The sequence below is a fragment of the Nipponia nippon genome, unplaced genomic scaffold (genome assembly GCF_047370975.1).
Source record: "Nipponia nippon isolate SJK-2023a ecotype South Korea unplaced genomic scaffold, ASM4737097v1 scaffold_15, whole genome shotgun sequence".
Classification (NCBI taxonomy): Eukaryota; Metazoa; Chordata; class Aves; order Pelecaniformes; family Threskiornithidae; genus Nipponia; species Nipponia nippon.
This window is the reverse complement of record NW_028262331.1, coordinates 463,349-491,318: the sequence shown is the minus strand read 5'-3', so window position 1 is coordinate 491,318 and position 27,970 is coordinate 463,349. Positions and strand designations below refer to the sequence as shown.

General features: G+C 53.0%; 1 protein-coding gene across 5 annotated transcripts; it reads left to right on the top strand.

Annotated features, from left to right (window-relative positions):
• The first annotated feature begins 61 nt into the window (after nt 1–61).
• FKBP6 (FKBP prolyl isomerase family member 6 (inactive)) lies at nt 62–27,970 on the top strand. Of its 5 annotated transcripts, XR_015703459.1 has the most exons (9): nt 62–269; nt 1,665–1,754; nt 2,231–2,433; nt 3,603–3,722; nt 4,785–4,979; nt 5,309–5,418; nt 8,685–8,775; nt 19,964–20,102; nt 27,477–27,970. XR_015703459.1 is itself a non-coding variant. In XM_087751767.1 (8 exons), exons 1-7 carry the CDS (start codon nt 62–64, stop codon nt 8,761–8,763), a joined length of 1,005 nt encoding a protein of 334 aa, XP_087607893.1. In that variant the 3' UTR covers nt 8,764–8,775; nt 27,477–27,970. The 5 variants fall into 5 exon arrangements, 4 of the variants coding, with proteins under 4 accessions (XP_087607893.1, XP_087607891.1, XP_087607894.1 ...); XM_087751767.1 differs by lacking the exon at nt 19,964–20,102; XM_087751765.1 differs by lacking the exon at nt 27,477–27,970 and having other exon boundaries at nt 19,964–20,335.

Genomic DNA, 27,970 nt, shown 5'->3' with positions numbered 1-27,970 from the left:
TGGGCAGCGATTGGTGGAGAGGGCGAGGGGCGGGGCGCGGCGCGGCGCGGCGCGGCGGGCGATGGCGGGCGGCGGCGAGGCTGCGGGCGAGGCCCGGGTCGGGGCCGAGGGGGGGCCGTGCTCGGCGGGGCGGGCCCCGGCCGCCGCCCCCTTCGCGTCCCTGCTGCGGGCCCGGGGCCTGCAGGACCTGAGCGGCGACGGAGGGGTGCGCAAGGAGGAGCTGCGCCCCGGCAGCGGGCAGGCCGTGCCCCCGGGCGCCTCGGTGGCAGGTACCGCTGGGCGCCGGGGCCTGCGGCGCTGGGCGGGCCGAGGGGCCTCTGCGCCTCCCGCCGGCGGTGGGAGGCCGTGTGGCAGCGGCCGGGCACCCCCCTGGCACAGGGCCCGGCCCGCCTTTCGCACCTTCCCCGGGGCCCTGCGCCGTGCCGCCGGCCAGGCCTCCCGCCGTCAGTTAGCGGTTGGACTTGGTGGCCTTAAAGGTGTTTTCCAGCCGGAACGATGCCGTGATTCCGTGAGCGCTGTGCGAGCTCACAGCTCGGCTCCCCGGGGGTTTTGGTGCGCTCTGCAGCAACGCTGCGCCCTGCTTTGTGGGTACAAGCCTGCAGGCTCCGCTGACCATCTCCTGAGCAGCTTTCTTTATAAACGTCAGTTCTGAAATTTAAGCTGTGGTCAGCAGGACTAAGAAAACCTAAAATCCTTGGAATTCTCCGGCTGAAGTCGGGGGCTCGTGCTCCTCTAAGTCATTTACGTCTCGGTGCAAGGTCCTTGCTCTGGCCTGCGTGGCTGGGCCTGAAGCGTGCGCTGGGGGAGATGGAGAGGACAGAACCTGTTGTAAAAGATACCCTGAGCCTCTAACGTGCTCGCGGCTGGCAGATCCGAGTGCTTTGGACTTCAGCGTGAGATTAGAACAAGAACTTAAAAGTACTTCTATTATACAGTAGTATGGCTTTCTGTTTCAGAGACTGCTCTCCCTTATCAGTATTTTAGTACTTGGGATACTCTGTTTAACTTCTTGTGGCTGACAGATTAAATGAAAGGGCATCCCGACCTTGAGAAAAGCAGGGTTTCCAGGTCCCACCTGTGCTCACAGCACAGAGAAGTTTGAAGCTGACAGTGGTTCCTGAAGCGCAAGGGCCTGGTGCCGTGTCAAGGGAAGCCCGTTACAGCGGGTTTTCTCACTGGGTGAGAACTGGGGTTACCGTACAGCTCCCCGCGGAGCGGCTGAGCTTGGAGGTGTCCATTCCCCACTTTGTTTCTCGTTCTAGGGCTCCAGCTTTGGTTGGGAAAGGCTTTATTACGTATTTCTGCAGATAATTGGGGCATTTTAATTTCTACAGCTGAAGTTTCCGTTCCAATTCTTAGAAACACAGAATCACAACTCCTGATTAGAAAGGCATCAAGACTGCGAAGCAGCTGTTTTATTTGGTGTTGATGTTAAAACACAATCGACACCACCTGGCTGCTTGGATGTGCCCAGGTTTTTGGCATAAAGACAAGGTAGTGTGTGCTGCCTCTGCTGTTCTACAGCAGAAGGAAGGAAGAAAAGCAGCATAAAAGGGTGATGTTGCAAAACCAACTCCCGATGTGCTTCCAATGGCACTGTTACTGGGTTTGGAATCAAACTCTTGTTTTTCTCTTCTCCCCGCTCCTCGCTTTTGGCTGCGCAGTGAAGTACTCCGGGTACCTGGAACAATGCGATGAGCCCTTCTGCACAAACTGCTACAGCAAGTTTCCTGGGCTGATGAAACTTGGAAAAGGTGGGTTTGAGCCCAAAAGTTTGTCCTGGGACTGGGGGTTATAAAGACCAGCCCATTCAGACAAGTCAGTTTGAACGCTGTGTAGTATCTTTAGGTTCTCTGAAACCTTTACAACTTGTTAATGGAGTCCAGAAGCCTCCTGCTTCACCCAGGTGATGGTCAATCCGGAACTGATCAGCCTCTGCCCCTCTTGGCTGTGGGAGTGAGCAGCAGCGCCCGTGCTGCTCGTGGGCCTCCTGCCCTGAAGCAGCTGCCTCTCTTGGTGTTTTTAAATCACCTGAGAGGAGATGTTGCTGTTGGTCCCGCAGCAGACTGCCTCGATAAGCCCTAACAGGGGGCTGTTGACCATTGTAGTTGCTGAGATGTGAGCTACTGAGGACTTTTTTCCGCCAGGCTTTACGAGAAATTGTTGTTTGGAGTCTGAGGGGGTTTCCAGGTTTGTGATTCTCATGAACTTCCGTTTCTTGTTGCGACAGACATTACACTGGGGGGCCTGGAAATCGGCCTGCTGACGATGAAGAAGGGAGAGGTGGCAAGATTTGTCTTCACGCCGTATTACGCCTATGGGCGGCAGGGCTGTCCTCCTCTCATCCCCCCGAACGCCACCGTCATGTTCGAAGTGGAGGTGCTGGACTTCCTAGACTCGGAGGAATGTGACACGTTCTTTGAGTTGACTGCTGTGAGTTGCCTTAATAAGGTTTGAGACCTCAATCTGGAGGCTAAACCTTTGTTGTCTTTCCCTCCAGTTGCAGTTGCTGGTGTATTACATACGTTTAGCTTAGCTGCAGGTGCAGTTATCCAGACCCTGGGCTGCTCGCTCTGCTCCGAGAGAAGCACCTGCCCTCTAACGCGACCCCTGCACGCCTCGCTCTGTTTGCACTCCTGTGCGGAGGGATAAGCTGGGCGCTGCCTTTGTTTGCTCCCCGTGTGCTGGAGTCAGTGGAACCACTTCCAGTTATTTTTAGCTTTACAAGAAACCTGACGGTTTCACTAGAGGGCACCCGCTTCCAGGAATTTCTCGAAGGAACAGTGCTGAGCTGTTTGTAAAAATCCTGTTCAGCCTCCAGCGTTCAAGTGCCCCCTCCCAGCCCCCACCCTTTGTCTCTGCTTCTTGGCTGCTCTCCCAAGTGCTCCTTCACTGTTCGCTTTCCTCCCTGGTGAGTTATGGTGTTATTGTTAATTCCCCCTTTTCATGTCAAGGGCTTTGGGCTGTGGTTGTGGGTCAGCGAGTGGGGCAGAGGCAGCAGCGCTGGGGGGGAGGCCCTCCTCATTCCCTCCTGCTGCTGCACAGGCTGCGTTGTCCGCACGTAGCCCTGTGAGCAAGCCACGCTCGTTGCAAGAGAGCTTATGCCCCTTCTTGCCAGTTGCCCACCCTTTCTGGCTACCTGACCTCTCTCTGTGAGCTGGTGCAAACTTGGAAACCCAGGAGAAAACCTGCCCTTTGATTTTTATCTTTTTTTATTATTGTTGAAGTTTCACCTTTTACGCCAGCAATAGCATTTGCGTTAACTGCCTGCTCTGTGCTAAGCAGGTGAGAGAGTTGGGCAGGATTTAAGAACAAATTCTTGCTTTTTTTTCCCTTCCCTGGAGTCCCTTTGGTCCTGGTGAGCTTCCTGGCCTGGTTGGTAGCACTCTTCACCAGGAGTTACCAGCACAAGGACAGTGGCGTGTTCCAGCCTGGCGAAGGGAAATGCCGCATGGTGGTGGCCTGGCTGGACACTGCAGCGGCCTTGGCGTTGGCCTGGCTCCTGCTCTGTGAACAGAAGGGGGCTGTGCGGGACTCTCCTGTCCGAGCTCTCTGCTTGTTTTCTTTTGTTTGAGCTGAAATTCAGGTATTTCTTTATACAGGAGCAGCAGGATACATTTCCACTACAAAAGGTGTTGAAAGTGGCAGACACAGAGAGAGAGTTTGGCAACTACCTTTACCGTAAGCGGCACTTTGAGGGAGCCAAAGACAGATACAAAAGGGTACGACACCAGAAAAAAATGTGTTTTCCATTGTGAAAAGCTGTGAAAGCAGGGGTTATTAAGTGCTAGCTCACCATAACAGGTACAGTTTAGAGATCAAATACCTTCATTCTATTTTCCAGGCATAGTTTGTTATTTAAGAACAGGTCTTAGACACCTGCTTTTGTGCGAGCAGCAGTGGTAAACGAAGGAGGTGGAGGGTTGGCAGAAGTAGGCCTTTTCCCTCAGGCTTGCTCCCCGTGGGCGCTAGCCGAGACGGAAGCGTTCAGTTCGGTGGCTGTGCGAGCCCCGAGCGGTTTGCGTTGCTGACGGCTGAACCGGAGCCTTTCAGGTCAGCTTCTGCTGGGAGATGTAATGCAGCACGGCCTTGTATTGCAGCAGCGTGCTGGTTAATGCTTTGAGAAGTAGTCTAGAATCCCCGCTGTCTGGAAACAGAGATATCGCTGGCAGCCTGGGCGCTCTACTTTTAGCCTTCCAGGTGGGAATCGCACGGTACTTGAGGCTGGAGGGAACCCCTGGAGGTCGTCCTGTCCGGCCCCCTGCCGAAGGAAGGTCAGCCCCAGCAGGAGGCTTCCCAGGACCATGTCCGTTCAGGCTTTGAACATCTCCAGGGCTGGAGACTCCACAAACTCTGGGCAGGAAAATGCTCAGTCGTTCCCAAACTGGAATGCATCTGCCTTTGTTTCAGAGGCAGTGAGGTTTTGTGAGATTTTTCTTCCCTCCCTTTAGAGTTGCTTTTTCTTGGTATTTCTTAGTAACAAAAATAATTTAAATTGCCTTTCTCCCTGTAGGATTTATCTTCTCTCTTTGGCCTTAAAATCTTGGTGTAATATTTTTCTTCTGTTGCTTTCAAGTTCCTTGATAGGTTCCTAAACCTGCAGTCTTATGGCTGAGCTGGCTAGTCATGCTGATAATGCCATGCAGTGTATTTAGAGTTTTGATTATTATTATTTTTAACCGACCTAGGTAAACAGAAACATGGGTGTAGCTGGCTGATGAGATGGATTCCTCACTTTCCAGTGAGATTTGTTGTGCACTAGTTCTTTTTCCCTGTCTGCTCAGGCGTTCTCCATCCTCGGTCGCAGCCCTTCCAGTGAGGCAGAGCAGCGTCAGATCAATGCTTCCAAGTTGCTGGTGCTCCTGAATCTGTCCCTTACTTACCTGCAACTGGAACGTCCTGCCCAAGCTTTGGCGTACGGGCGGAAGGCCTTGGAGATTGACCAAAGAAACGCCAAAGCGCTGTTCAGGTGTGGCCAGGTGGGCAAAAATAAATTCCTCCGGTAGCCACATCAAGGAACACCCCGGTCTGACTGGCTGCGGAGAGAACCTCAAATGAACCGAGGAGAACCACTACATTCTGGGCCAGGCCTCCTAAGCTGCTACAGCAGTCGAGGTGGTTTTTCTGCATCTGACCTTTTGGAAAATCTGGCTCTCTGTAAATCTGTCACACAGATCTTCTCACGGGGGGATTCCTGAGCTACCTGGATCTGTCTCAGAAATATTTGTGGCTGCACATGTTTCGCTCCTGAAGAATGGCAGTGAGTCTATATTTATCTTGCAACGCATCTGTCTTCTTTCAACGGCAGGCTTGTCTCTGCATGGCAGAATACGAAAAAGCACGGGATTTCCTGGTCGGAGCTCAGCATGTACAGCCGTTTAACCACGATATTAACAACGAGCTGAAAAAGTTGGCAAGGTGAGAGAACTCCTTTCCATCCCTGTGGAAGAGAGAGTGCTTAGGCAGGCTGGAACGCCCCCTCAAAAATATTTAAAATGTTTAAAAAAAAAAAAAAAAACAACAAAAAAACCCAAAAAAAACCCAAACCACTCTTGGGTTATTAAGTGACTTGGGAAAATGCAGACGGTTTCTCTTAGCGTGGAGACAGCTGATGCAAACATTTTGCAGACATAGCGGTTACAGGTGATAGGTGAGAAGCTGAGAGCACCCCCTCTTTTCACATGGTTTCTCGGGGGGGGGCATGTTGTGAGCAGGTAGGTCAGGGTGATGACAGGGGCTGAAATGCCTTGAAACCAATGAAATGCAGTAGGCTAGCGCTCAAGCTGATAGTGTTCTGGATTAATACGTATGATTTTCGTTCCCTTTAAGGTGCGTTGGTTAATTACAGCAGCTCTTCTGAAGCACTTGCAGTGTAGAGTGCTACGAGTGCTAATGTTTGTTGAAAGTGACTTTCTTGCTGTCTCGGAGGTAATAAGTGAGCAATCCTGAAGGCAAACTTTCCCTTTGCCCACAGGCTGAGTACAGCACAATCCTGCCAGCTTTAGTCATGCCCTAGCCCCACCAAAACATGACTAACGCTGGGCTCTGCCCTCATTCTGCTCTTCCCTTTGAAACTGGCAAAAGCACTAGCTAGTTCCCAAAAGTGTGTGCTGTTCTTCTGGCGCTGTTCACAGACGCAGAAGGCGATGCAGTCCCCAGCTTCAGAGATCACAAAGCAGCCCTTGAATACGAACCCTCTGCTTTTGTGTGTCGCTGCTACGCATTTGCAAAAAGGTTCGTAGGCAGCAGTAACGTCTCTTATTAGAGTAGTTGGTGCGGCTGGAAAAGCCAGTCCCGTGGGCCGAGTGCCTTCCCCAGGTCATGTTTTGGTAGAGGGCTGTCCTTGCTCGTCGGTGTCCTCTATATCCACGTTGTGTTTAATAGTCTGTGATGACACCAAGGCTTTAAACCTGTTCTGTTACTTCTGAAGTACAAAGAACTTGAAGGCAGTGTTAGCTGCTGGTCTGGAACTCTGAAAATAAAACCTCTTCTATTCATCCTGATCTGCCTCTGGGTATGTGGCTACCAAGTTGCTAGGTGAGCGCAAGCAGTTGTAAAATAGATTTGGAGGGCTGGCTAGCTGTTTTTGGAGGCTTGGCATGTCAAAGGCCCGTGGTGCTGTGCTAGAAGTCCTGATTCTAGAAGCTTCATGTGTTCCTTTAGACTCGTTTGAAATACGTTGGCAGGTAAAAGAGGAATCTTGCTAATAACGTTGAGGTTGTGCTGCCAGGAAGCACCATGCCTTCGGGGAAGCAGCGGGCAGGCTTGTCGGCTCTGACTCTGGCGACAGCGGCACGTACAGCTAACGCGTGTGTCGGTAAGCTGAGCACACGTTAAACCGCTGCTGTCTCGGAGCTTCTGCTTCAGTGCCGGTTAAAATTGGTGTATTTTTTGCTTTTACTATGACAAAGAGTGGCATTAGTATAAAACAGATGAAGACAACGTTATCGGGTGTTGTTAGTTATGCGACACCTCAGTCTAGATCCTGTAATGTTGCCAAACTGTCTTTCCTGAGAAAACTCGTGATGTGATCTGGCAAATGCGTCAGAAATGGAATATGAATCAAAATCTTGTTCTTACAGGCTTTTCGCTTCCTTACCGAGTACGTTTATACTTTGCAAAAAGGAATGTTGGGTGTTTATCAACAGGTACCTTTTGCTGTCAAAAACAAAACTTTGAAAAGCATCTGTTTTACAGCTGAACCAGGTTCTTGGCAACCTTCACTTCACTGGAGAAAACCAGGCAGAATCCAGGGTGAGGGTTTTGTGGAACGCGTGTCTGGTACCAGCTGTAGCGGTCTTAGAATCATAGAATCGTTAAGGTTGGAAAAGACCCTGAAGATCATCAAGTCCAACCATTAACCTATTACTGCCAAGCCCACCACTAACCCATGTCCCTCAGCACCACATCTCCCCGGCTTTTAAATCCCTCCAGGGATGGGGACTCAGCCCCTGCCCTGGGCAGCCTGTGCCAGGGCCTGACAGCCCTTTTGGGGAAGAAGTTTTTCCTAATATCCAACCTAAACCTGCCCTGGCGCAGCTTGAGGCCATAACACCGTCTTGTTGGTGTAAATTCTGCTGCTGGATTTGGCAATTCTAGTGGAAGGCTTGCGTTGCATCAAATCCAGAACAAAATGGGGTTGTTCCAATATCTGGCATGAATCCGCGCCTCCAAATGAGGGGCTCTTGGATTTCCCGCTGTGGTAGGCCTGTGAGCCATCCACAGCCTAGGTGGGCATCCTTGATCTACTCAGTGTGGGCAGTTGTGGCAACGTCTGTCTGAAACTTAACAGAAGAGACTTGCTGTGCTGGGATTTCACTGAACAAAATGCTTTGAGGTTCTGGACCCGGGGGTGCTGATGGTAGGGGGCTGAGAGAGCGTTAGCCGATGTCACGCTTGTTGCAACACATGAGAAACAGCACAAAAACCTTTGCTTTTCACCTTATATGGTAGCAGATGCAGGAAGGCTGACCGTGTGGGCAGCCATTTGTCCCTGGGATGGTGCCCAAACTGAGTCACCCTCTGGCTCAGGGATTCCTCACCGGTGAGGTGAGAGCGGAGGGTGCAGAGACCGCTGTGCTTGGAGAAGCAGTGATTAAAATGGAGCAGTCTGGGAAGCTTTTGCTGTGCTCATGTGACGCCGGCGGGGAAGTGAGAATGGAGGAGGAAGCATCTGCCTTGTCGTCCGCTAAGTTCGGACACAAATCCCTGCTGTCTCCTGCCCATCCTCTGCCCAGATTTGGTGTCAATGGTAGATATCCTGGAGTAGGGCGCTTGGACGATGTCTCCTGCTAGGTGCTGAAGGAGCTTGCACGAGGAGTGGCACAAATGAGGAGACAGGAACCTAGACCACAGGATGCAGGTGGGTGTTCCTCCGCATCGTCACATGCTTGCAAAACTGGTGCAGAAAGCATCTGGCTAGCAAAAGTCAAAAGATCTACCTAGCTAATAGCCACCAGCGAAGCAGACTCGAGGTCTGGGGATGAGGTGCACCGTTTCCAGCTCTCCTTCCCTGACATGGCAGAAAGAAGGGCTCGGAGGAGCTGTGTCTTTGCTGCCAGCACGCTCTTTCATTAAGCTAATTTCTTTATATAGAAAAAATACGGTATATTTTCTGGTTGTGGCACTGAAGGTTGGGCAGTCAGTCCACAGCCCGTGATGCCATGCTGTGCTCTGCTTTGCAGCTGCTACAAGAACTACATGGAAAAGGAGAAAGAAATGTGCTGCCGAATGTTTGCCCCTCTCAACTCTCCTTCTGGCTGACCAGAAATAAAGGTAATCAAGTTGTGAAAAAGGCTGAGGTCTCCCAAAACCTCTGTCGTGTCTGAACTGCTTTCAGGTGGGGAACCTGCTTCTCTTCTGCATGGGAGGCAAAATGTAAGGTAATGGGAGCGTGTGGAGGAGAAGGGGCAGGCTGGTGGGGTGAAACGCTGCTACGTCGTCGGCTTGGGGAATCTTTCCTGCGAGGCAAGCTGGCGCGGGACGGGAACCTGAAACTGGCAGCACTTGAGTAAATTTGGTTTTGTTTCCTGTGCTGCTCATCCCAGCTATTCCTTGTCGGAGCCAGGGGGAGAAATAGCTGTGTAGTCTTGCTTCTCTGCCAATTAAAAGAAACAAAAAAAAATTGTTCCTGTCAAACTTAAGAATTGGATTTCCTCCTCCCCTCCAGCGCTCCTGTCTGGAGCTGTTGGAATGCCTCACTTCAGAAAAACCTAAATATTTTATTTCTGGGTTTTTTTAAATATTAAAAAACCTGTTTGTATAGAAAATTTCAAATAGATGTTTTGGACTCTTTAAAGCCTTAAATCTTCTAGCAAAATTGACAGGTTTATAAATGCACAAAGGCTCTTTGATCATTCTTTTTTTTGTCAAAACCTTCGGGGAGGGGGGTGTAAGGGGGAGTGAAAATCTTCGCCGGTCTCTTGCCTCGGGGTAAACCCTAGGGAAGGAGTTGCAGAAAGTGACAGCAGCCTTCTGTCAGAAAGCATCACCAGCTCGGGGGCGTCAGAGTTTGCTGCCGTTCTCTCTCATGCAATACAGGCAGTACCTCTTCGGCTTGTACAAAATGAGTATTGGCAGCCTCTCCATCAGTAGCAGCGCGGGTGCAGGTCCGGTATTTTAAGGTTAGCTCTTTTGTCTGTGCTTGAGAGGAAGCTAAGGTGGTATTTGAGGAAGAGGTTTGATGGAACGGCTGCTTCCTAAGGCAACGCAACCCTCTTCTGGCTGGACGTGCCTCCCTGCAGCAGTCTTCACCCCTCCTGCCGCCCCTGTGCCCCGGTCTGAGCTGGGCATGTTGCTGAACTGCCTCGGAGCACGGATTCTTCCGCCTGGGTTCAGGATGAGACGGTAGCAGGTACCTACCTCCAGGCAAGCAGCCATGAAAGGGGATTTAAGACTGATGGATTTAAGACCAACAAGCAGTCTTGCCAGCATGTGCAGAAGCCCCGTGGTTCTGGACTTGGCTCTGATTCTCCACTTGCTGAATTTCAGAGAGTTGCAGTTTGGAAGCCTGTAGGACCTGGGTCTCGTGTCTGACGGTGGTACCTAGTGGTGCCTGACCTGGGAAGCTTCTTGGGTCTGTGAATGAATGTGGTGATCTGCCGGGTCACCAGGCAGGTCCTCTGTTGGTAAAGTTGTGTGGCCTCTTGTTTCCCAAAAAGCAGCTTGCAAAGATGCCGATTTCCACGCAGTTGGGGTAACGGCGCATAGCTCCTGTTGTAAGTAAAGCAGTGTCTTCAGTTAGTGGAGACTGAGATGCGCAAAGGGGAAGGGAAAAAGAGAAACCTCTTTTCAGCCTCTTTTTGCTTCTTTAAGGCAAGCTTGAAGGTTGGGCTGAACTGTTCATCAGCCAGAGTTTCTCCACTGACTCCTACCGATGCAGCGCTGTCCTGGAGTTCCCTGCCTTACACAGCCGATGGACAGCTGTCAGTCAAAAAGATTTCTAACCTACTTTGAAGTTGATTTTAGTTACAGTATTAAAAATAAACTGAGTCTTCCAGACAAACATAAATCACCTGCACAAGAATCTACTGTTAATTCATTGCTGGAGGAGGTTCTTGCGGAGCAGGACCTTGTGCTAGCTGGAGGTTGGTTTGCTGCTGCATCTTCCTTAAAAACTTCATTACATATTCAGAGAGGAGCGAAGCAGTTCCAACTGGAGCTCCTGCTCTCCATCAAAGGCGCCGCTAATTAGTCAGACTTGAGGCAGAACATTCTTTGGTGTTTTCTGACAACTCTGTACAAGTTCAGTTTAGGGCACAAGCTGTACTCGGTCAGTCTGGCAGGCACGCTTCATCCTTTCTGTCTTAGGCGCTGGGTGAGTAGACGGCCTGGGAGTGCTGCCTGTACCTCATGTTTAATAATCCAGTGGAATCGCAACAGGTATGGAAAACTTTCCTGTATACCAGCTGGCAGGAGCTTGTTAAGCGTTGACCTGACCCGTTGTCCGGCTTACCAGCTAAATGACTCGAAGCTGTAGTTGTGGCGTTTTCTCCCTCCTGAAACACTGCCACATCCATCCCCCTGCTGCAGGGCTCCTTCCCAGGTGGGTTTGCTCTACCTTTGGGTGAGTTCTGCAGCCGTTGCTCTGTTCCAGGGACAAATGCTTCATTGCTCTGTACTGAATAATCCAGGGCCGTGTTGTGTGTTTTGCATAACGACACTCAAACTCAGACACACTTGAGCATCTCTGTTCTGCCTGGTATTTCTGCGTCCCTCTCGCTGTAGAGTCCAGTTCCTCTAATTGCCACAAACGACGTCTTGCTCAGAACAGTCTTCCTTTTTTAATGGAGTTTCAGGTCAGAATAAATCTTCTCTTTGGTGACATGCAAGGCCACTTGTGATGCTTCCTGGAGGAATTCAGAGGGAGAAATAGAAGCACGAACGCTTTCTTAAATCCGTCCTGCTGCAGTGGCTTGGGTCTCGTGCTTGCCCTTCTTTGGGTTTGGGTTATTTGCCTGCCTCTGTACACTCTGCGTGGTGCAGACGTGTCGAGCCAGCTTACCTGGGATCTGCATAGCTGAAAGTCCTCCTCAGTGTCCCCGAAACTGCAGGACAGATGAGCTGAGGACCGCTGGCTTATTGGAGCTTTTTGTTCTTTCTGGTTTGAAAGATCCGGTAGAAAAGAGGAATTTCTTATCGTTGCATTGCTGTGGTCCTTCATGATAAGAGAACTTAATCATGAGGAGTGGGGCCAAGTTCCCTAGAAGTGTCTGGATTCTAGTAGGGGGTCCTTGGGGATGGTTTCGTCCCAGGAAGATGAGTCTCTGAGCTTCTGTTCATTATAGGTGGGCCAAAGTTGAAAGCTTGCCTCTAATGGGTATCTCGGCTCAATAGACGGGAGGAGTGGTCTCGGTAGTGGAGAGCACCCAGGGAAGCGTTCCAGCGAAAACAAACAGTGCTGAAATTCCGGCAGGAAACTGTGACTCCGAGGTCAGGCTCGAGATTGCTACGAATAGCAGAGTCTAGCAATTCTGAAGCCATTAATTGGTGAGAATTGGCTGCAGAACTGGGGCTGTGTCACCAGGTAGAAGTGACTATAATTGGGCTTAAAATCAGCAGCGGTTGCCAGTTAAACTGACCTAATAAGCTGAAAGAGGCTTGCAAATAAACTGAGAAGTATGTGCATAACACAGTCAAAACTCCTGCCTTGGGAAGGCTCCAGGCTTTGAGTAAACAGCAACTTGCTCCTTCCCCTCCTGCTCTCCCTTATTACTGAGCAGATCTAAAATGTGCCTCCTGCTGATGCTGTCCCTACCCACCGCGGAAAGCTGAACAACAGAGAACCGGCAATTTCGCTTCTCCTTTAGAATATGCAGATTATTGTACCGCCGAGATGTCCTGTGCTGCGAAGGAAACTGTTAAATATCTGCTTTATGCTGAGCATTGCTGGAGCGAGCGGGAAGGCTTGGAGGATGACTTAATTAAGCATTCTCCTTGCTAAGCAGAGGAAGGAGAAAAGCTTTAATAAGGTTGTTGGGTTGGTGTTTTTTTTGTTTTTTTTTGGTTTTTTTCTCTTTTCCTTCCAGCTCTCTCCTCTTCTAGCATCTTTCTTTTTTTTGGAGGAGTTCTGCAGTTCATGCCTGCGGGAGTACCTGTGATACCTCTCGAAGGTTGGTGGCTCTGGTCTCTTCTAGAAACTGTCACTGGAGAAATGACTGCACCGCCTCTGGCTAGGGATGCCGTGGCACGCATGCTTCCCAGGCAGCTGTACTGGACGTGGGTCCTTGGTTTGAACGCCCTAGGGCTGGCTTTGCCCGGACCGGGAGGTCTGACCTGGGCTTAGAAGTGAAAAGATGATGTGAAATGGAAGGGAGGGAGACCCATGCAATATCTCAGGGCCTTACCGTGCCCGTCCTCCACCGCATGGGTGAAGCGATGGTTCTCCAGCCTCATCGGAGGGCTAAGGGCCTTGGGGCCCAGGCCAGGGCCATCCCCTCTAAGACTCAGCAAGTGTCTAAAGCCCAGGGTTCCCCTTTGTGTGCTCAAACATGAAGCTCCCAGGTGCGGTAGGAGCAGGTTCCTGGCTGTGTTTCTCCTCAAGTTCCTGTCTGCCTGCCTCAGGCCACCCAGCACGCTTGCCCTGGCAAGGACGGGCTGGGCCCCCAGCAAATACCCCTGTGCGGGCTTTTATTGCTCAGAGCTTTTGCCAGCAGCTGGAAGATAAAATATGCTGCTGTTACAAATCAGTAGAGAGTGAAAAAGATGCTGGGCTCTTTCCATTCCCATGATAATACTTGGTTTATCATGCAGGTAGATTAAAGAGAATGGTCTACGTGTAGGAGGTGAAATTCTTTATGAAGAAAGTTTTAGTTTTGCAGAGCATTCAGAGTTATCGGCCTTCGCTTCCAGCAGCAAGGAGACACGTGGTTATTTTAAGGTTTTCTCTGAAGTTTCTACGACTCGCGTCTGGGTTCAGGTTACAACTTAGTTGCGCTGGTAGCTGAGGCCCAGAAGTGCCCAGTGCTGCTTTTGGTCCTTGTGGCGTTACAGGCGGTGGGAAGTGGCTCTCTCCGGGCTCTCGCCAACCCAGGCAGAAGTGGCCTGCCTGGCCACCAGTCCTGCTCAGCTGGGCAGCTCCAGGCTTTCTCTCTGAACTAGCAGAAGAAATATCTTTATCCTATCTATTTCTCTTGGTCATAAATCTGGGGATTTTAAAAGATCATGCCTTACACAGCAAAACAAAGTGCCCTTTTCCGTACTTCACTGTCGTGCGCTTGTTCTCCTAGTCCGGTTTCTTGAAGGAGCGTTGAGTGTGGAGAACTGTAACCATGCTGTATGAAGAATCCCGTATCCTCTTGGGCTTGGAGGACATTGCCACCTCCAAAGAGTGAAGGATGTTTTTCACTGCCTGATTTCAGAGACATCTCATCCTGAGCACCCACTCGGTGATCTAAACCACTGTGCATGGCCGTGGGCCAGCTGTGGCCAGGCCGGTGTACTCGCGTGTCCTACCCACGCGTCCTACCCACGCTGGGGTCAGTGTCACTGGATCTGGGTGTCCCTGTGTCTTGCTGCTTCAGCGTGGCACTGCACTGAGGGCTCTGCTACCGGGACCGGGTGTCGGAGCCAATAGCAGCATTCAGAGCTGGCGCACAGCAGAAGGTAACCTCGCACAGCTGGGATGAAAAAAAACTTCAGGCGATGGTGGTGGGAACCATGCCCTCGTGGCTGATTTTTTTGGGGGCCTTCCATGGGTTTTGGGGTTTTTTTTTGCTTATTCCGCAGCCTCCACTTTGTTCAAATGAAACTGCAAGCTTTTAATGACCTGATACCCTAGGCTTCAGGTGAGATGCTCTCCTGATTACAAGAGGGTGCTGGTCAGGGTCCTGTGAGACCTGCCAGCTTTCTGCTCCAGCAGAGCGAGCAGGGAAGCACTGACAATCTTTGCAAGAGTTTAAAATGCTCTAACTGGGCATTGGTAGTAGCTGTGATGATACAGAAGCAGCTGAGGTTAACAAAAAAAGTGCTAAGTGCCCTCAAAATTGTTCATTGTGGTTTTGGGAAATGCTCCTCTGCTCTGTGAGCTACCAAGCGTTGTTCACCAAGTGCAGCCCCGTAATGGGGTGCCCTCTCCACCAGCAGCGACAGAGGGCAGCTGGCGGGGGATCGGGGGCTACCTCACGGCTTGGACGGCACCGGGGCATTGGTTGCTGTGTCTGACGTGGTGGCAACAGCACTTTGCAAAAAGACATTTATGGCTGTCCGCACCAAGAGGCAGGAGACGACTCATGAGGGATTTGGGGACTGTGGCTTTCAGAAAGGCTTTTGCTTAAGATACAGGGAGTGTCTTGGCACCGCTGTGAGTTGGTTTGCAGAACTGCGGAGTTATTTCCAGTAAGGGTAGCCATGACCTTCGTGTGCCTCTCCCGCTGCCCACCCTGCTTTGCCAGGGACCTGTTGATTTGACAGAATGCTGAGCATTATTGACATGAAAGTGATCTGAGCTCTTGAAGGACTGGGAGCTGCTGTAAGGATCAGCTGCAGCCCAGACTTGCTGGATGAAGTCCTTTCTGAGTCAGAAGTGTGTGTTGAGGAGTTCATCCCTTCTTTCACCTTCCCATAATTGTCCCTCTTGTGAGACCTCTTGCTCTCTGAACAAGTTGTTTTGTTGCTTTGTCTGGGTGCTGTTTTAAGGGACTTTTTTTAGAAATGCTTGGGAAAGAGCACTTCTTTCTGCTTCTCTTTTTTGCTTTAGGTATCCTTGTCCCATCACAGATCTGAGCAGACTTGACAGATCCTTCTTCCATCACCTCACGTTCAGGATGGTAGTGCATGTCATCAGCATTCAGGGTCTTTGGAGTCGAGACTTGTTAAAGATCTCTGGAGAATTCATCCTGCCACTGAGCTGTCTGTCGAGCGTACAGGCAGTGCTTGAAACTCGCTGTGGATCCTTTGCAGAGCTGAGGATCATGACAAATTGACTTGCAAAAAAAACCCCCAAAGAAATCCCAAGAAAAAAGCGTGTAAGCGCAGATCTTCGGATGGCAGTGGCAGTTCGTGTAGCTTGGTTATACAAACGAGGAGAAGCGCATCTGCTCCTTAAACCTTCATGTGTGAATTTGGACATCTGGTGCACCCGTGGTGGGGGAGTCGGAGCCTGCTCAAGCCTTCAGATGGGGGGAGTCCGAGCGTCTGCATGCTCCTGTGCTCCCGCACTCTGAAGGTAGGCTTCACGGCCATCTTGGCCATAAAAGTGGGTCCGCTTGAAGCACTAGCAGCTGGACGTCCCCAAACAACACATTAGGGAGAGAAATGAGGGCATGGCAGACTGCGGGATCGCTTCTGTAGACAGCAGATAAGTGGTACCCTAATTAGGTAATTTTCGGAAGGCAGGTTGCACGCTCAGAGACGGGCTCCCTGGCATGGCGATACGTCGTGGTCCCTCTAATAATTGTCCAGATAAAACCGTGGTAGCCTGGCGTTGTAAAGAGCTATTTCTTCTCCTCGTATCAGGGTGGATTGCCCAGCACATCTTGTTATCGGCTAGCTGATAGCGCCCGAGCTGTCGCTGGCCTTTCTTCTTGCTGTTCAGGAGAGCTGCAGCCTGTCAGTCACCGCGGTGGTTTTTCTCCAGGCTGTCATTCCAGAGCGGCAGTTCCTTTTGGACTCGTCGGGATTTGAGTGAAGAGCACTTCTGGGGCAACTGCCGTTCAAGAAGGTTTTAGTTCCTTTGCTGATCTATGCTTCCAATGCGTGCACGTAACATCTGCTTTCCCAGCGTGTCACGTGGAGCTGAGGTGTAAGACGTACCCTGTCCTTCTGCCTACCAACTCAAAACTTTCCTTCCTTTCTTCTCCGTGGTCAGCGAGGATCCTATTTAGATTTGAACAGAAGTGTTGAAAAGAAGGCGTTCTGTCTCTCATAACAGACGTGTGGAGGCTATGTTTCTCTGAACGGCCTTTAAAGGCGCTTCTCTGGGATGTGAAGGCCACGAAGCTGATGACTTGATTACCTCTCTTGAGGAGCGCTCTTCTCACTGAGGGTTATCTCCGTGCAACGCTGTCGGGAGCTGCTGCTTCAAAGCACGGGTGTAACGAGGGCTGAACTGGCAGGAGCTGCGCTTTAAGTGCGTGCGTACTTCTTACTTTCCAGTTTCCTCATGCTTTGGTGAAGATTTTATCTGCCATGTTTGGTGCCTACATGACGCTTCCCCGAAGCCCTGCTAGAGATGGAGGCAAGAAAGGGGGAGCTGGGGAAGAGGCAGCAACGGTTCTTTATGCAAGAAGGCAGCTTAAACAAATTTTAAAGCCTTAGTTAAAGATTAACTGTTAATTATGGCTTTAATGCAGAGTAAAGGTGACTGTGATTATAAATGACCTGTGACCTGGCATGTTGCTTACTGTAAATTGATGATCAACTGCCTTGTCTTTCTGAAGCATGAATTAAAATAGCTGGTACCACCAGACTTCTGTCTGAACTTCAAAGCGAGCGTGTGCTGTGCTGGTTTGCGTGGCTGAGCTGCAGCCAACCTGCCGTTAAGGGAAGGAGGCAAATAGCGGAGCAGAGCCCTGGTTGGAGCGCGCCGCTCTCCCATGTGCAGGAGCAGCGAAGGCTTTGAACGCCATCCAGCTCTCCGCGTCTTCAGGGCTGTGCGTTTCCCCTCCGCTTCTCTTTTGATTGTGTGGCCATTAGGTGGAAATGAAAGAGATGAACTGATCAAACACTCCTTGAAATGGCTTTAGGGTTTCAGTTTGAATATTTTTTTAATTAGCTTCATGTAAAGACTTTATTACTTCAAATAGCAGCCACGAAACCAGAAGACTCACAGTTTGATCCTTTGTTTTTATGGTGCACGAGAAGTCTCAGTAGCTGTAGGTTTTATACCCAGCTAGACACCCCAAACCACAACTAACAGCCCGTGGAAACATCAAGTGATTATCTTTTTAAGTATGCCTATCAGGGACGCATAAAAGGAAGCGCTTTGTGGGGATAATATTAGACTGACAAGCAGCAGAGTAGAAGTCAGTTGCATTTGAACAGGAGCAAAGATGCTTTTCTCTAATAACGCACAGAACGCTACAGCACATCAAGCAGAATGATTTCCCCCCCCCACTGTAGCAACCTTTCTTTCCTTGTCCTCCTTGCTCGAACTTTATGCTGTGAACTAGAGAAATGATTTAAGCGTTTCTACCTCTGATTCATTTTCAAAGAGAAGAGAGCAGCCGAAGTGTCCTCCAGTTTTCCTTCTTTAGAAACTTCCTCTCCCCCGTCTCCTGGTCCGGGTAGATACTAGCAAGCGCTTCCAGCCTGAAGCTGACTGTGAATTTCTTGCGTTACAACGAACCTCGCTAACCCCCGGTTTTGGAAGGTTTGGCACTAAAAGGTGGCCTTGTTAAATGAGACTGGAACGTGGGATTTAGGGAGTCTGGGTGAACCAGCACTGACATGTTACCGGGAATCCCGGTTTGTGCTAGGCTGGAAGCCTTTACTCGTGTCTTTCTGGCAATCTTGAAGGTTACTGGACTGTTTTGTGCTTTTATTATCCCAAACTTTACAGTGGGGGCAGCCCTTGAGAGAGGCACGCTGTCCTGATTCAGAGTCGTGGTTTTCTGGCAGGGTGGCATTTGAGTCACGGGCTTCGGGTGGCTCTGAGCATACAGACGGACTAAAACCCGGCTTCTTCGGGGTCGTCGGAGGAAGATGAGTAATTTGGTTGACCTCACAGCTAACCCTGCTCTGAGCAGGAGGTTGGACTGGAGACCTACTGATGTTCCTTGCAGCCCTCATTATCCTGTGATCCTGCGGTGCCTTTCAAGGATATATAATGAACGAGGTGTGGATTTGGAGCGTCATGTGATACTTCATCTTCTCATCCTTTAGTCTGTAAAGCATCTATTTTCCTCGCAATTACTGCTTTTTTTTGCCTTCTGGTTAGCAGTCTGTAAGCTGATATCCTCTAAGGAGCAGGCTTCCCCATTTTGCTACCAGTAATTTGATTTACATTTGCAGGGATCGCCACTGCAGCCGAGCCGGCTGAGCAAGCCGTAGTGGCTACGGCTGCTGAAGGAGTATCAAAAATTGGTTTGGGCTCCTGGTATTCTTGAGCTGAGAGAAGACAGGGCATCTTTTGAACGGACCTCCTTTGATCCTCAGAACTTCTGTAGGAGCCAGATAATGGGTTATCTTGTGGAAAGGTTTCCAAGGATTTTTCTGATTTTTTTTTTTTTTTTTCACTTCTGCTGTTCATCCTATGGATGATGGAGGCATGAGGCTGAGTTTTCAGCAGGGTTTCAGTACCATCTGCGCTCTGCCAAATCAGGGAAATACCCTCTGTATCAGTATTCCTCCATGAGTACCTCGGAGGTGCCAGCTGCAGCAACATCGTGAGCAGCAGGATGCTGAAATACGTTAACGGGCCCATCAGAAAGCAGCGTGAATATGTGTGCTGAGTGTGTTTTTACCCCAGGTGCTTAATGGCTTTGGGGACAGGAGGGAAGTCCCCATTACGCTTGCGTGCACCACAGCTCCACCCCGGATCTCGCCGTGTTAGACCAGCGCTTGCAAACCAACTCCAAGAGCTTGCGAGGGCCGGGGAGGAGAAGGCGCTGGTTCTGTCCGCAGGTGGGGAGGCAGAGGGAAAGCGGGGCTGGGAGAGGCACCGAAGCAGGCCAGCTTTTGGCAGCAAGGTGGGTGTAGTTCCCCTTTGAAATACAGAGGGGGGGGAAAAAAAAAATCACAGCTTAGAAACAGTTCTGACCCTATGCCTGGATACTGGTTTCCTTCTGGTGAAGCTCTCGTGACCGTAAAGAGAGGGAGGGATGGGGCGGGGGCTGCAGATGAGGGAAAGGCTTCGCTGGGTACGGAATCTGTCACCTTCTCAGCGCGTGCCAGGACGCCAAGACTGGTGAGGACCCAACCGCAAGGGAGAGCGATGGGGCAGGGGAGCTAACCAAGACCGGAACGCTGGGAGTGCCGTCATCCATCGCCGGCGTCGCAGCGGTGCGGCTCTCGGTGGTCGTGCCCTGCGAACAGGAAGGGGGCGAGGGGGGAGATGGGAGCAGGTAAATATGGAGAGAAGCAATAGACATCTCGGATGAGGAGAACGGTGAATCTTCTAGGAGACACTGGACTGTCTCCCAAAGGCAAAGAGTAAGCATCCAGGCACTGGGTTTCCCAGAAGAGGGTTGGAAAAGCACAAGTGATGGGTGGCATGGATGACCCCGTCCAGGAAGGGAGGTGGCCTGAAGGGTGTTCTCGGCGTTTCTTTGAGGCGGACTTGCTCCTTTTGAGTTCTTTTCACTTAATACTCCGTTACCTCCAAGTCCTGTGTGAGGAAGGTGAATGAATTTTATGGGGATTTCACCGTGCCTGTCCCACTTGTGCTAATCCACAAAATTCTGGGTGTTTCTGTCAGGGCCACTGTAGACAAGTGCTAGTGATGATTGATCATTTAATGCTAAAATGGAATAAAATGTACCGGCGGTCCCTGTGGGACACTGACCGTGGTATTTTGTTATCCTAGGACCTCGCCAGCTGACAAAAGAGCGGTTCTCGGGCGGGAAGGAGACCTACCTCTGGGCACAAGGAGAGCTCAGCATCGCATCTACGTTTTGGGAAAAGGGGCAGGAGCAGTGTCTCCTTTTGAGAGTGTGAAGTAGAAGGTCTGTATTTATACACAACCTGATTTTCCTGAAGTTGGTTTTGTTTGCCGTATTCTGAGGCTGTTTCCAGAAGAACCAAGTCCTGCTGTAGGAGAGGAAGGCGTTCCCTCTCTTCTCCTCTGCATGCTCTTTGAAGAAAACTCTTTCCTGACATCCTACCTCTCGCAGGTTCTGGGCTGCTTTTAGGGAATCTGTAAACGGGGGGAGGATGCCATGAAGTTTTGTATTGTTTATACAGGTTGTTCTTTAAAAAAAATATGTTGGATATTTTTGTTCTGAGAAAATAAACCAACCTGAGAACTAGCGCTGGCAGGACTTGTGCCAGTTTATTGTGCAAGAGTGATTAATGTCTCTCTTCCAGTGTAAGGAGCTGGAATTTGGAAATAGGGTCTGGGTTGTTGCTGTATAGCTAGCTCCCTTCTTGGGCAACAGCGTGTTATGTTCTTTGTTTTGGCTGAATGTCCCTGTGAATGTTGATACTAAATTTCAAATTACTTAAGAATACCAGCTTTATCCCCTACAAATATTGCTGACTCCTCCAGCTTTGATCAAGTTGGTTTGCTTTTGGAGCAAAATCCGACGTGTGCTCCCCGCGTCTCTCGACGTACGCCTTTCTGGTGTGGCTGAGATTTCATAAATGGAAAATCAAATGCTGCTTAGTGAGACGGTGGCAGGTAGATGCAAAACTAGCAAGAAGCCCTGGAGGGGGAGGAACCCGGTAACATGAAACGATGTTTTCATCGTATTTGTCCTGTCCCTGTTTGACTAGGATGGATAATGTCTTCTAAACACGATTCAGTGCCTTGTTGTTGACTTGCCGGGCAGGGAGGGTTGCCTGTGGTCACTGCGCGATCCAAGGTGGCCCCGTGCCAGGAGAGAAATGTCTGAAGCGTTCTTGTTCTGCCAGCGTCTTTATGGCTTTTGGATTCCTTACCACCACGCTCTGACGGTGTCTTAAAATAAAATGTCCTCTTGGTAGGATGTCCCAAAGAGGAGGGGGGGAGGAAGAAAAAAGGTTAGGAAAGCTTTGGGTTGGCAGCACCTCGCAGGCACGCTTCTGGACCCTGCTGCTGGTCGGCTTCTTCTGGGCCTCTGTGCTTTTGGAGAAACGATGGCTTGGTCTCCGTGAGGAGGTCCGATCCTGCTGTGCTGCTTAGCTTAAAGAAAAGAGACCTAAAGGGAGTGCAGGGTTTGGGTTTTGTCATCTGTCCCCTAAGAACAATCCAGTGATTGGTTTTTTCCCAGATTTGCTTTTTTCCAGAAGACTCCAAGGGCGTTCCTGGTGATCAGAAAGGAAGAAATGGAGTTATATGATACTAATTCTCTTACTCGTACACTGCAATGCTTTGTCCTGGTGAATAGCATGCTGCAGTAATATGCACCTGAAAAGCAAGTGTCGCCTGGAAGGTTGTCGGTGAGACTTTTAACTGAGCTGGGCTGGCAACTCAAATTGCTTGCCCTGATTAAAAGCCTGGGCTCTCACTTGTCCAACGGCTGGCTTCTCGGGTCTGGACTCCCGCAGCCATTGCGGCCAGGGCTTCCCAGCTCTCCTCCTGTCCTCCTCCGGTCTGCTCGGCCTTGCTCTTTGCCTGGCGGGTGTTAAAGCTGTCCCCCCAGGTCAGGGGAGGTGGATGTCTCCCCGAGTCCCTTTTCCTGGGTCGACACTAGGTGGCAATGCCTCCCTCGTAATGCTGTGCCAAAGGCGAGCGGTGCAGGGTGCGTTTCTGTCGGGCTTTAAATCCGGATATCGGTCTTTTTCTGTACAAATTGTTCCGATAACTTCCTCTGATCGGAAGCAGATGCCTCTTCCCTACGAGAAGCGGAGAACTTTGTGCTGCCTCACTGCTGGGATAACATAGGGCTGAAGACATAAACGTGGCCGAGTTTTCCGGCAGGAGCCGGCTGCGCCTTTCGCGGCGCTGCCCCTGCGCTGACGTGGGGCGCGCTGGTGTTGCTCTGACAGCCTTTGGGTGCTTGGGTTGAGCGAGCGCGGGCGGCTGGGTCTGCAAACGGAAACTTGGCACGTCCCTGTCCGTCGATGACCTTGCAAAGGCAGGACCTTCTGCTCTCCAGGCTGTAGGGACAGAGCTCCTTGTGGAAGGCGTCGCGCACCTGCTAAACGTGAAATGTAGAAATACGGCAGTGGGGTGGCTCGCTGTGGCACGACGAGGAGCTTTGCGAGTCTCCGGGAGGTCTGCTCCCGGCGTCGGCTGCCAGCGGCGCACGCTGCAGAACGGCAACTGCCCAGCCCAGGCCGGTAGCTTGTGTTTGACCTAGAGGCCGTCTCCAGGTTGACGGCCAGGTTCCTCCTGCGTGAGAGACTTCCCAGGGTTAACCGGACTTTGCTGAAGTGCCTTTTTCCATTTTTCTTTACCAAATAATGGCCAAAAATTACTTTCCTGATTTTTTTTTTTTTTGTTTTGTTTTTAAATTAAAGTAGGAAATACAAACTTTCAGCCTCTGGGGAAAATCAAAGATGGGTTTGGATCTTGACTTGGCATTAAAACAGAACCACGCGTCCTTGAGCAAAACAGACAAAAATCTCTACAGAGAACCACACTTTCTGATTGTTAATCAAAAACCATGGGCCTTTGTGAAGTTTGCTACTGGAATTTTTATTTTTGGCCAAAATGCCTCTTCCCCCACCCCACCCCCCCCATTAAATAATTTGACAAACATCTTCAGCGTGTTCCCTGGAGAAACTGTTCAAAGGTTGCTTACAGCTCAAAAGTCATCTTGTCTTTCCAGTTTGGATTTATCAAATGTCACCTTGCAGCTCCTGGCCTTTGCCAAGCGTTTGCTCCAATAAAATATTATCTGATATCATATGATGTTTTCCCGGCATGGGTGTTTAACCAAAACCTGCGATGTTGTCTACCCTCAACCCATTGATTCAGGTCCTTGGGCTGCAAGACGAAGACAAAGCCTATGTGAAGTGGGCATCACAACCCCTGTGTGTCGCCTGTGGGCCAGGTCCCCCAGCTTGTTGCCCCCCTTACAGCCCTCCTCCGTGCCGGCGAGCCCCTGGGGACACGGCGAGGGCAACGCGACCCCCTGGGTGCCTGTCGCCTCCGGTGGCAGCTGATGCAGAAACCCTGGAGAGCGTTGATGGGTGTTGTATCCCCACCACGCTGTGCGTTCCAGCGCGTGGGCTGTGCTCTGCCGGCGGTGAGGGTAGGCTGAGATCGCCGGCAGGTAACCAAAACACGTGGGACGGCAGACCTGAAGACAGGGCGAGACAGCCCGGGCCCACGGGAGCCCCTCAGCAGGGATGCTGGGAAGTGCTGCGGGCTTTGGCACCTCCTGTTACGGCCTGAGCTCAGTCCTGCGGGCTGCTCGCAGGTCTCCTCCCCGCACCATGGGCTGTTGGGGTGGGAGATGCAGCTTCCACCCCTCTCAACCTTCATGCGATGATGTGCGGGGCAGCCAAGCCCGGGCTGGGCCCCTCAGCTCAGCCTGGGCGGGTGGCTCAGCACCCTCCACCGCGGCCAGGAGCAATCCTGGGCCGGGTGCTGGGGGGCTGCTGCCACCCGCCGTGTCCCCTCCACTGCTGGCAGAGCCCCGGTGCAGACCAGAAGAGAGGCAAAACCAGTCCCCATGGGCAGGGACCCAGAACCCCCGTGGCGCCGGAGCCCCTCGCCTCCGCCGGGCGCCCCGTGCCCCCGTGCAGGGACAGCCCGGGAGAGGGGACTCGCGCCTTTTTATCTCGACGGCTGGCTCTGAAAGTCAGCGGAGCGGAAACCCCTCGGTGCCACCAGCCACGGCCGAGCCCAACCGGGCACTGAACGCGCCGGCTCCGGCGTGCTCCGCTCCCCTGCCCCCTCGTTTGTGTTGGCACAGGCCGGCGAACGAAGCCGGTTTAATTGGCAGTTGTGTTTGTGGCCAGGGTGTTATGAAAAGGTTTTCTGTCTCCCTCTGTAAGTTACCCTGAATATGTTTTCACTCTTAATATAATATTCACTTCATTATTAGCTGAAAGAGGCTCTTTTCAGAGAGGGTTTTTTTTTCCCCCCTTTTTCCAAAAATATATTAAACAGCCCCTTCATGCAGCGCTGCGCTGAGGGCCGGGATTGTCTGCCGGAGGGGAAGTGAGAAACCCGACGGTAAATGGGATTTACACAGAAATTCCTTTCTTCCCCGGCGCCCCAGCGTGCCGGCGGCGCTGGCTGCGGCAGTGCCCGCTGCGAGCGGCTGCGGGTGACAGAGGCGGCGTCCGTTGCTTATGGGGCAATTGGGGGTATGCTCGCCTTCCCCCCCTTGCAGTCTGGTCACTAAGGGGGTTCCCCCACCCCGGCAGAGCGGAGGCTCCCCAGGGGCTCCGGGCCCTCCGTGCTGGCGTTTCCAGACGCAAACCCATCCAGCGGAGTTGGGGCCCGGCCGCGGGGAGCCCCGCGTGCGTTGTGTTGCTGCTCAGCTCGTGCCTGCATTTGGTGGCGAAGGTTTTTCCAGCATCTGCAAGGTTTTGGGAGCTTGTTCTGTGCTGGGTGGGTTTTGGGGCATCGGGTGCAGCGGGACCCCCACGTCGTCATCTCGCTGTGCCACTGCTCTTCTGGGCTTTGCAAAATCCGTAAGGTTTTGTCTGCGGCTTTGCGGAAAACCCCTGTGAGCTGCAGGAGCAGGGAGCTGCTCCTGGGGATGGCATCGCCCACGGAGCATCCCGCCTGGCTGCGAAGGCTGCTTCGTGGCCCTGGGGAAACAGCTCTGCTTCCCTCTTGCCTGCGCTCCTCAAAGGGCATCCACAGCCCAGGCGGGCATTTGGGGTTTTTTTGTTGAATTCGACACATTCGGGTGGTTTTGCACAGCCGCAGCCCCCAAGCCACGTAGGGGCGTGGGGCGGCAGCAAGCGGCCGTGCAGCCCCCGGTGCCCTCGCTCGGGTGTACTCAGCCCAGCACGGCCGGGGCGATCCCGTGGCTGGGGCCGGCTGGTGCTGCCCTCGGGCTCGTGGCCTCCCCGCAGCCGGTCACAGCAGGGCTGGGGGGGACAGAAGGGACCCCTGGGCTGGCGCTTGCGCTGCTGTGGGGGGTGCTGGGGTCCCCCGGATCCCTGCTCCATCCCTCAAGCAGCTGCCGTGAAAACCTGGAGGAGCCCGGAGCACGTTTTCCTTTTCCCTGAAAGCAGCGTAAACACGAATCCCCGCCTCGACAGGGCAGGCGCCGGCGGCGGGACGCCTTCCCCCTGCTCCGCTGCCACCATTCCTCGCCATCCTGCGAAACGCATTAGGGCTGGTGCCATGCGCTGATGAGTATTCAAGACCTGGCCCTAATTGGGAACAATTAGCAGTTGTTTCAGTGACCATACGTCTGTTTGCTGTGGCTCCCGGGGCTGAGCGCTGTCTGACGGCTGACACAAGCATCCCCATCCCGAGCAGGGACCGCAGCCAAGGGAGCTCCCACTGGATGATGGAGCTCTCAGTTAAAGATGCCCTTGGGAGGAATCCGGCTTGTGGTAAAACCGAGCAATCCCAACCCCTCAACGGGCCCTGCTCGTCCTTCTCCAGCGTGGTGGCCGTCCCCGCTGCAGATGCGAGCGTGGTGGGAGAGGGTCTCGCTGTACCCCCCTTCCCACGCACACCTCGTGTCCAGCGTACCCCAGTGTCTTCCCTGCCTCTTCCCCAGTAAGGAGCATCCTCTTGCGTAAAGCCAGACAGGAACCACGCCTGGCAGAGCGGGGGGGCCAGAGAAGGTAGCAGAGAAGGTTGTGGAGGGATGTGAGCAAAAGGAGACTCCAAATTTGCTTTAAAATAGGGCTGAAAGCTGAGGGTGGGATCCTGACCCAGCTGGGGAATGAGAAGGGCTGGGTGCGCTGCCCAGCGTGGTAGGGAAAGGGCGATTCCCAGCTCTGCTCCCCGCAGCGAGGCCAGAGGGGAGAGATGCTGGCGCTTCCCTGGCCTCGTGTGCATGGGGGACGCTGCATGCTGGCGGGGCCAGTCCTGACCGGGGAGGTCGCGAAGGCTGGAGCCGAGGTACCTACGCAGGACCTGGGCTTGGAGAAACACAGGGAAGGGTGGATGGGGAAACCACAGGGGCTTCACCGGCAGCGCTGACCCTTCGTTCCTGAGTGCTCTCGCCCTTGGAACTCTGGCTGCTCCACGAAACCCTCAGCGAGCCCCCAAACCGGCTGTCTGCAGCTTGGGGGGCTTGGGGTCCTGCCGGGGGGTGCTGAGCTGCGGCGCGGGGGGAGCAGGCAGCCCGGCTGGGGTGAGACACCGGAGATGCCAGGAGCTGGGCAACCTGTGGTCTGCGAGACGAAGGGGCCGAGGAGGAGGAAGGTGGCCCGGCTGCCGGGGACCGGCTCGGTTTTCCATGGCCTCACATTTTCCTGTGCTGGCGAGTTTGCAGTGAGGGCGGAAAATGCGGTGGCCAAGGAGGGGAGAGAGGGCGGGAGGGGAGGCGAGCGGGGCCGGCAGGGCAGGCTTTGCTTTGCCAGGGTGTTCGGGAGGTTCCACGCCTGCCAGGGGCTCTGCCGGACGGTGGGGAGGGGACATGGACATGGTCCGCACCAAACCCCCACAGCTTTGGGGAGCGTCCCCTCCCAGGGTGGACTGGGGACAGGGGTTTGGGGGGAGGCAGGGCAGCACCACAGGCAGACCGATGCCTTGCCTTACCGGCTCCCACGGGATGGGCTGGGAGCCCTGCGGGGCCCATGCAGGCCGGGGATGCTCGGAGGGTGCTGGGGGACCCGCCAGGCCAGGGAGCACGGGGCTGGGCTCAGGTCTGCTGCCGCGCTGCAGCTCCCCGCCGTGCATCTCGGCGAGGACAGGCCCGGCGAACAGCCCTTTTGCCACCCGAGGCCATCCGTCTTGTCATGCAAACATACAAAATCCCGCTTGGGCGCCTCATTGCTGCTCCTGGGGGGGTTGCAGCAAACCTGGCTTTCCCAGGAGCCATGAGCTCGGCGCAGAGTGGCTCGAACCCATCCGAGCGGGCAGCTGGCTTCTGCCCTTGGCGCTGCCAGCACGACTTGCAGGCAGCCACGGCGGCGCGATGGGACGTGGCGTTCCCTCGGGCCAGTCTCTGCTGCGTACCTGGAGGCCTGTTTGTTTTCCAGTCCTGGTTTTTGGAATGATCAAGGGCTGCCGGGGCCTGCTGGCTCTGCCTGCCCTCACCAGCTCCCTGCCCTTGGTTCTTTGCCCATTGGACAGGGCCAAAGGATTAGGAATGGAGAGGGGGGCAAAGATAACTCGGGGGTGCCCTGGGACAAGGCAGAAGGCAGGAACACGCAGGTTGAACATCAGGGGAAGGACTCGGCTCAGTTTTCATCCTCTGCAAGTACTTAGATGGACTCCTCTTGCCACGATCTTTCAGCAGCACGAGGGATCGCCCTGTCTTTAACCCTTTTGTTCTTTCCTCTTCTCTCCTGTCCCATCCCTGCAGCCATCTCCATCTCTTCTCTCCCGTGGAGCTGTGGTCCCGGCGGCGCAGCAGCTCTCCCACCTTCACCGTGTCCGGCAGAAGCGAGCATTTCATGCCAGCTTGGGACGATCCACCAGCGCCCAGAGAGCTGGGACCCGTGGTCTGGCACCGCTCTGGGACGAGATGGCATCTCCAGATGTTGACCTCCCCAATAACAGCGAGTGAGCCTTCGCCCTTCCCCAGCTTCTCCAGCGCCCCGGCCCGTGCCCGGAGGGCTGGTGCCATTCGCAGGGCCAGGAGAGGGATCGGCTGGGGCTGGGGACAGGGACAGAGCCGTCCCGCAGCCCGGCACCGCTGGAGGAGCCCAGGAGGTGGGTGACCCACCTCACAGACTTGGTGACGCAGCAAAAAAGCACCTTTTCTTACCTCAGGATTCCTGCCCACGTGGCAGGGGTTGCCAGCTGGGGCGAGAGCCTTCACCGTGGCCGCCTGACCTTTAAAGAAAGGTGGTTGGA

Excerpts from the sequence above, each read along its gene's own strand:
- FKBP6 (XM_087751767.1), top strand. The coding sequence starts at position 62 with ATGGCGGGCGGCGGCGAGGCTGCGGGCGAGGCCCGGGTCGGGGCCGAG. Across the intron at positions 1,755-2,230 it reads GCTGATGAAACTTGGAAAAG|ACATTACACTGGGGGGCCTG; the intron begins GTGGGTTTGAGC and ends TTGTTGCGACAG. Across the intron at positions 5,419-8,684 it reads GAGCTGAAAAAGTTGGCAAG|CTGCTACAAGAACTACATGG; the intron begins GTGAGAGAACTC and ends TCTGCTTTGCAG.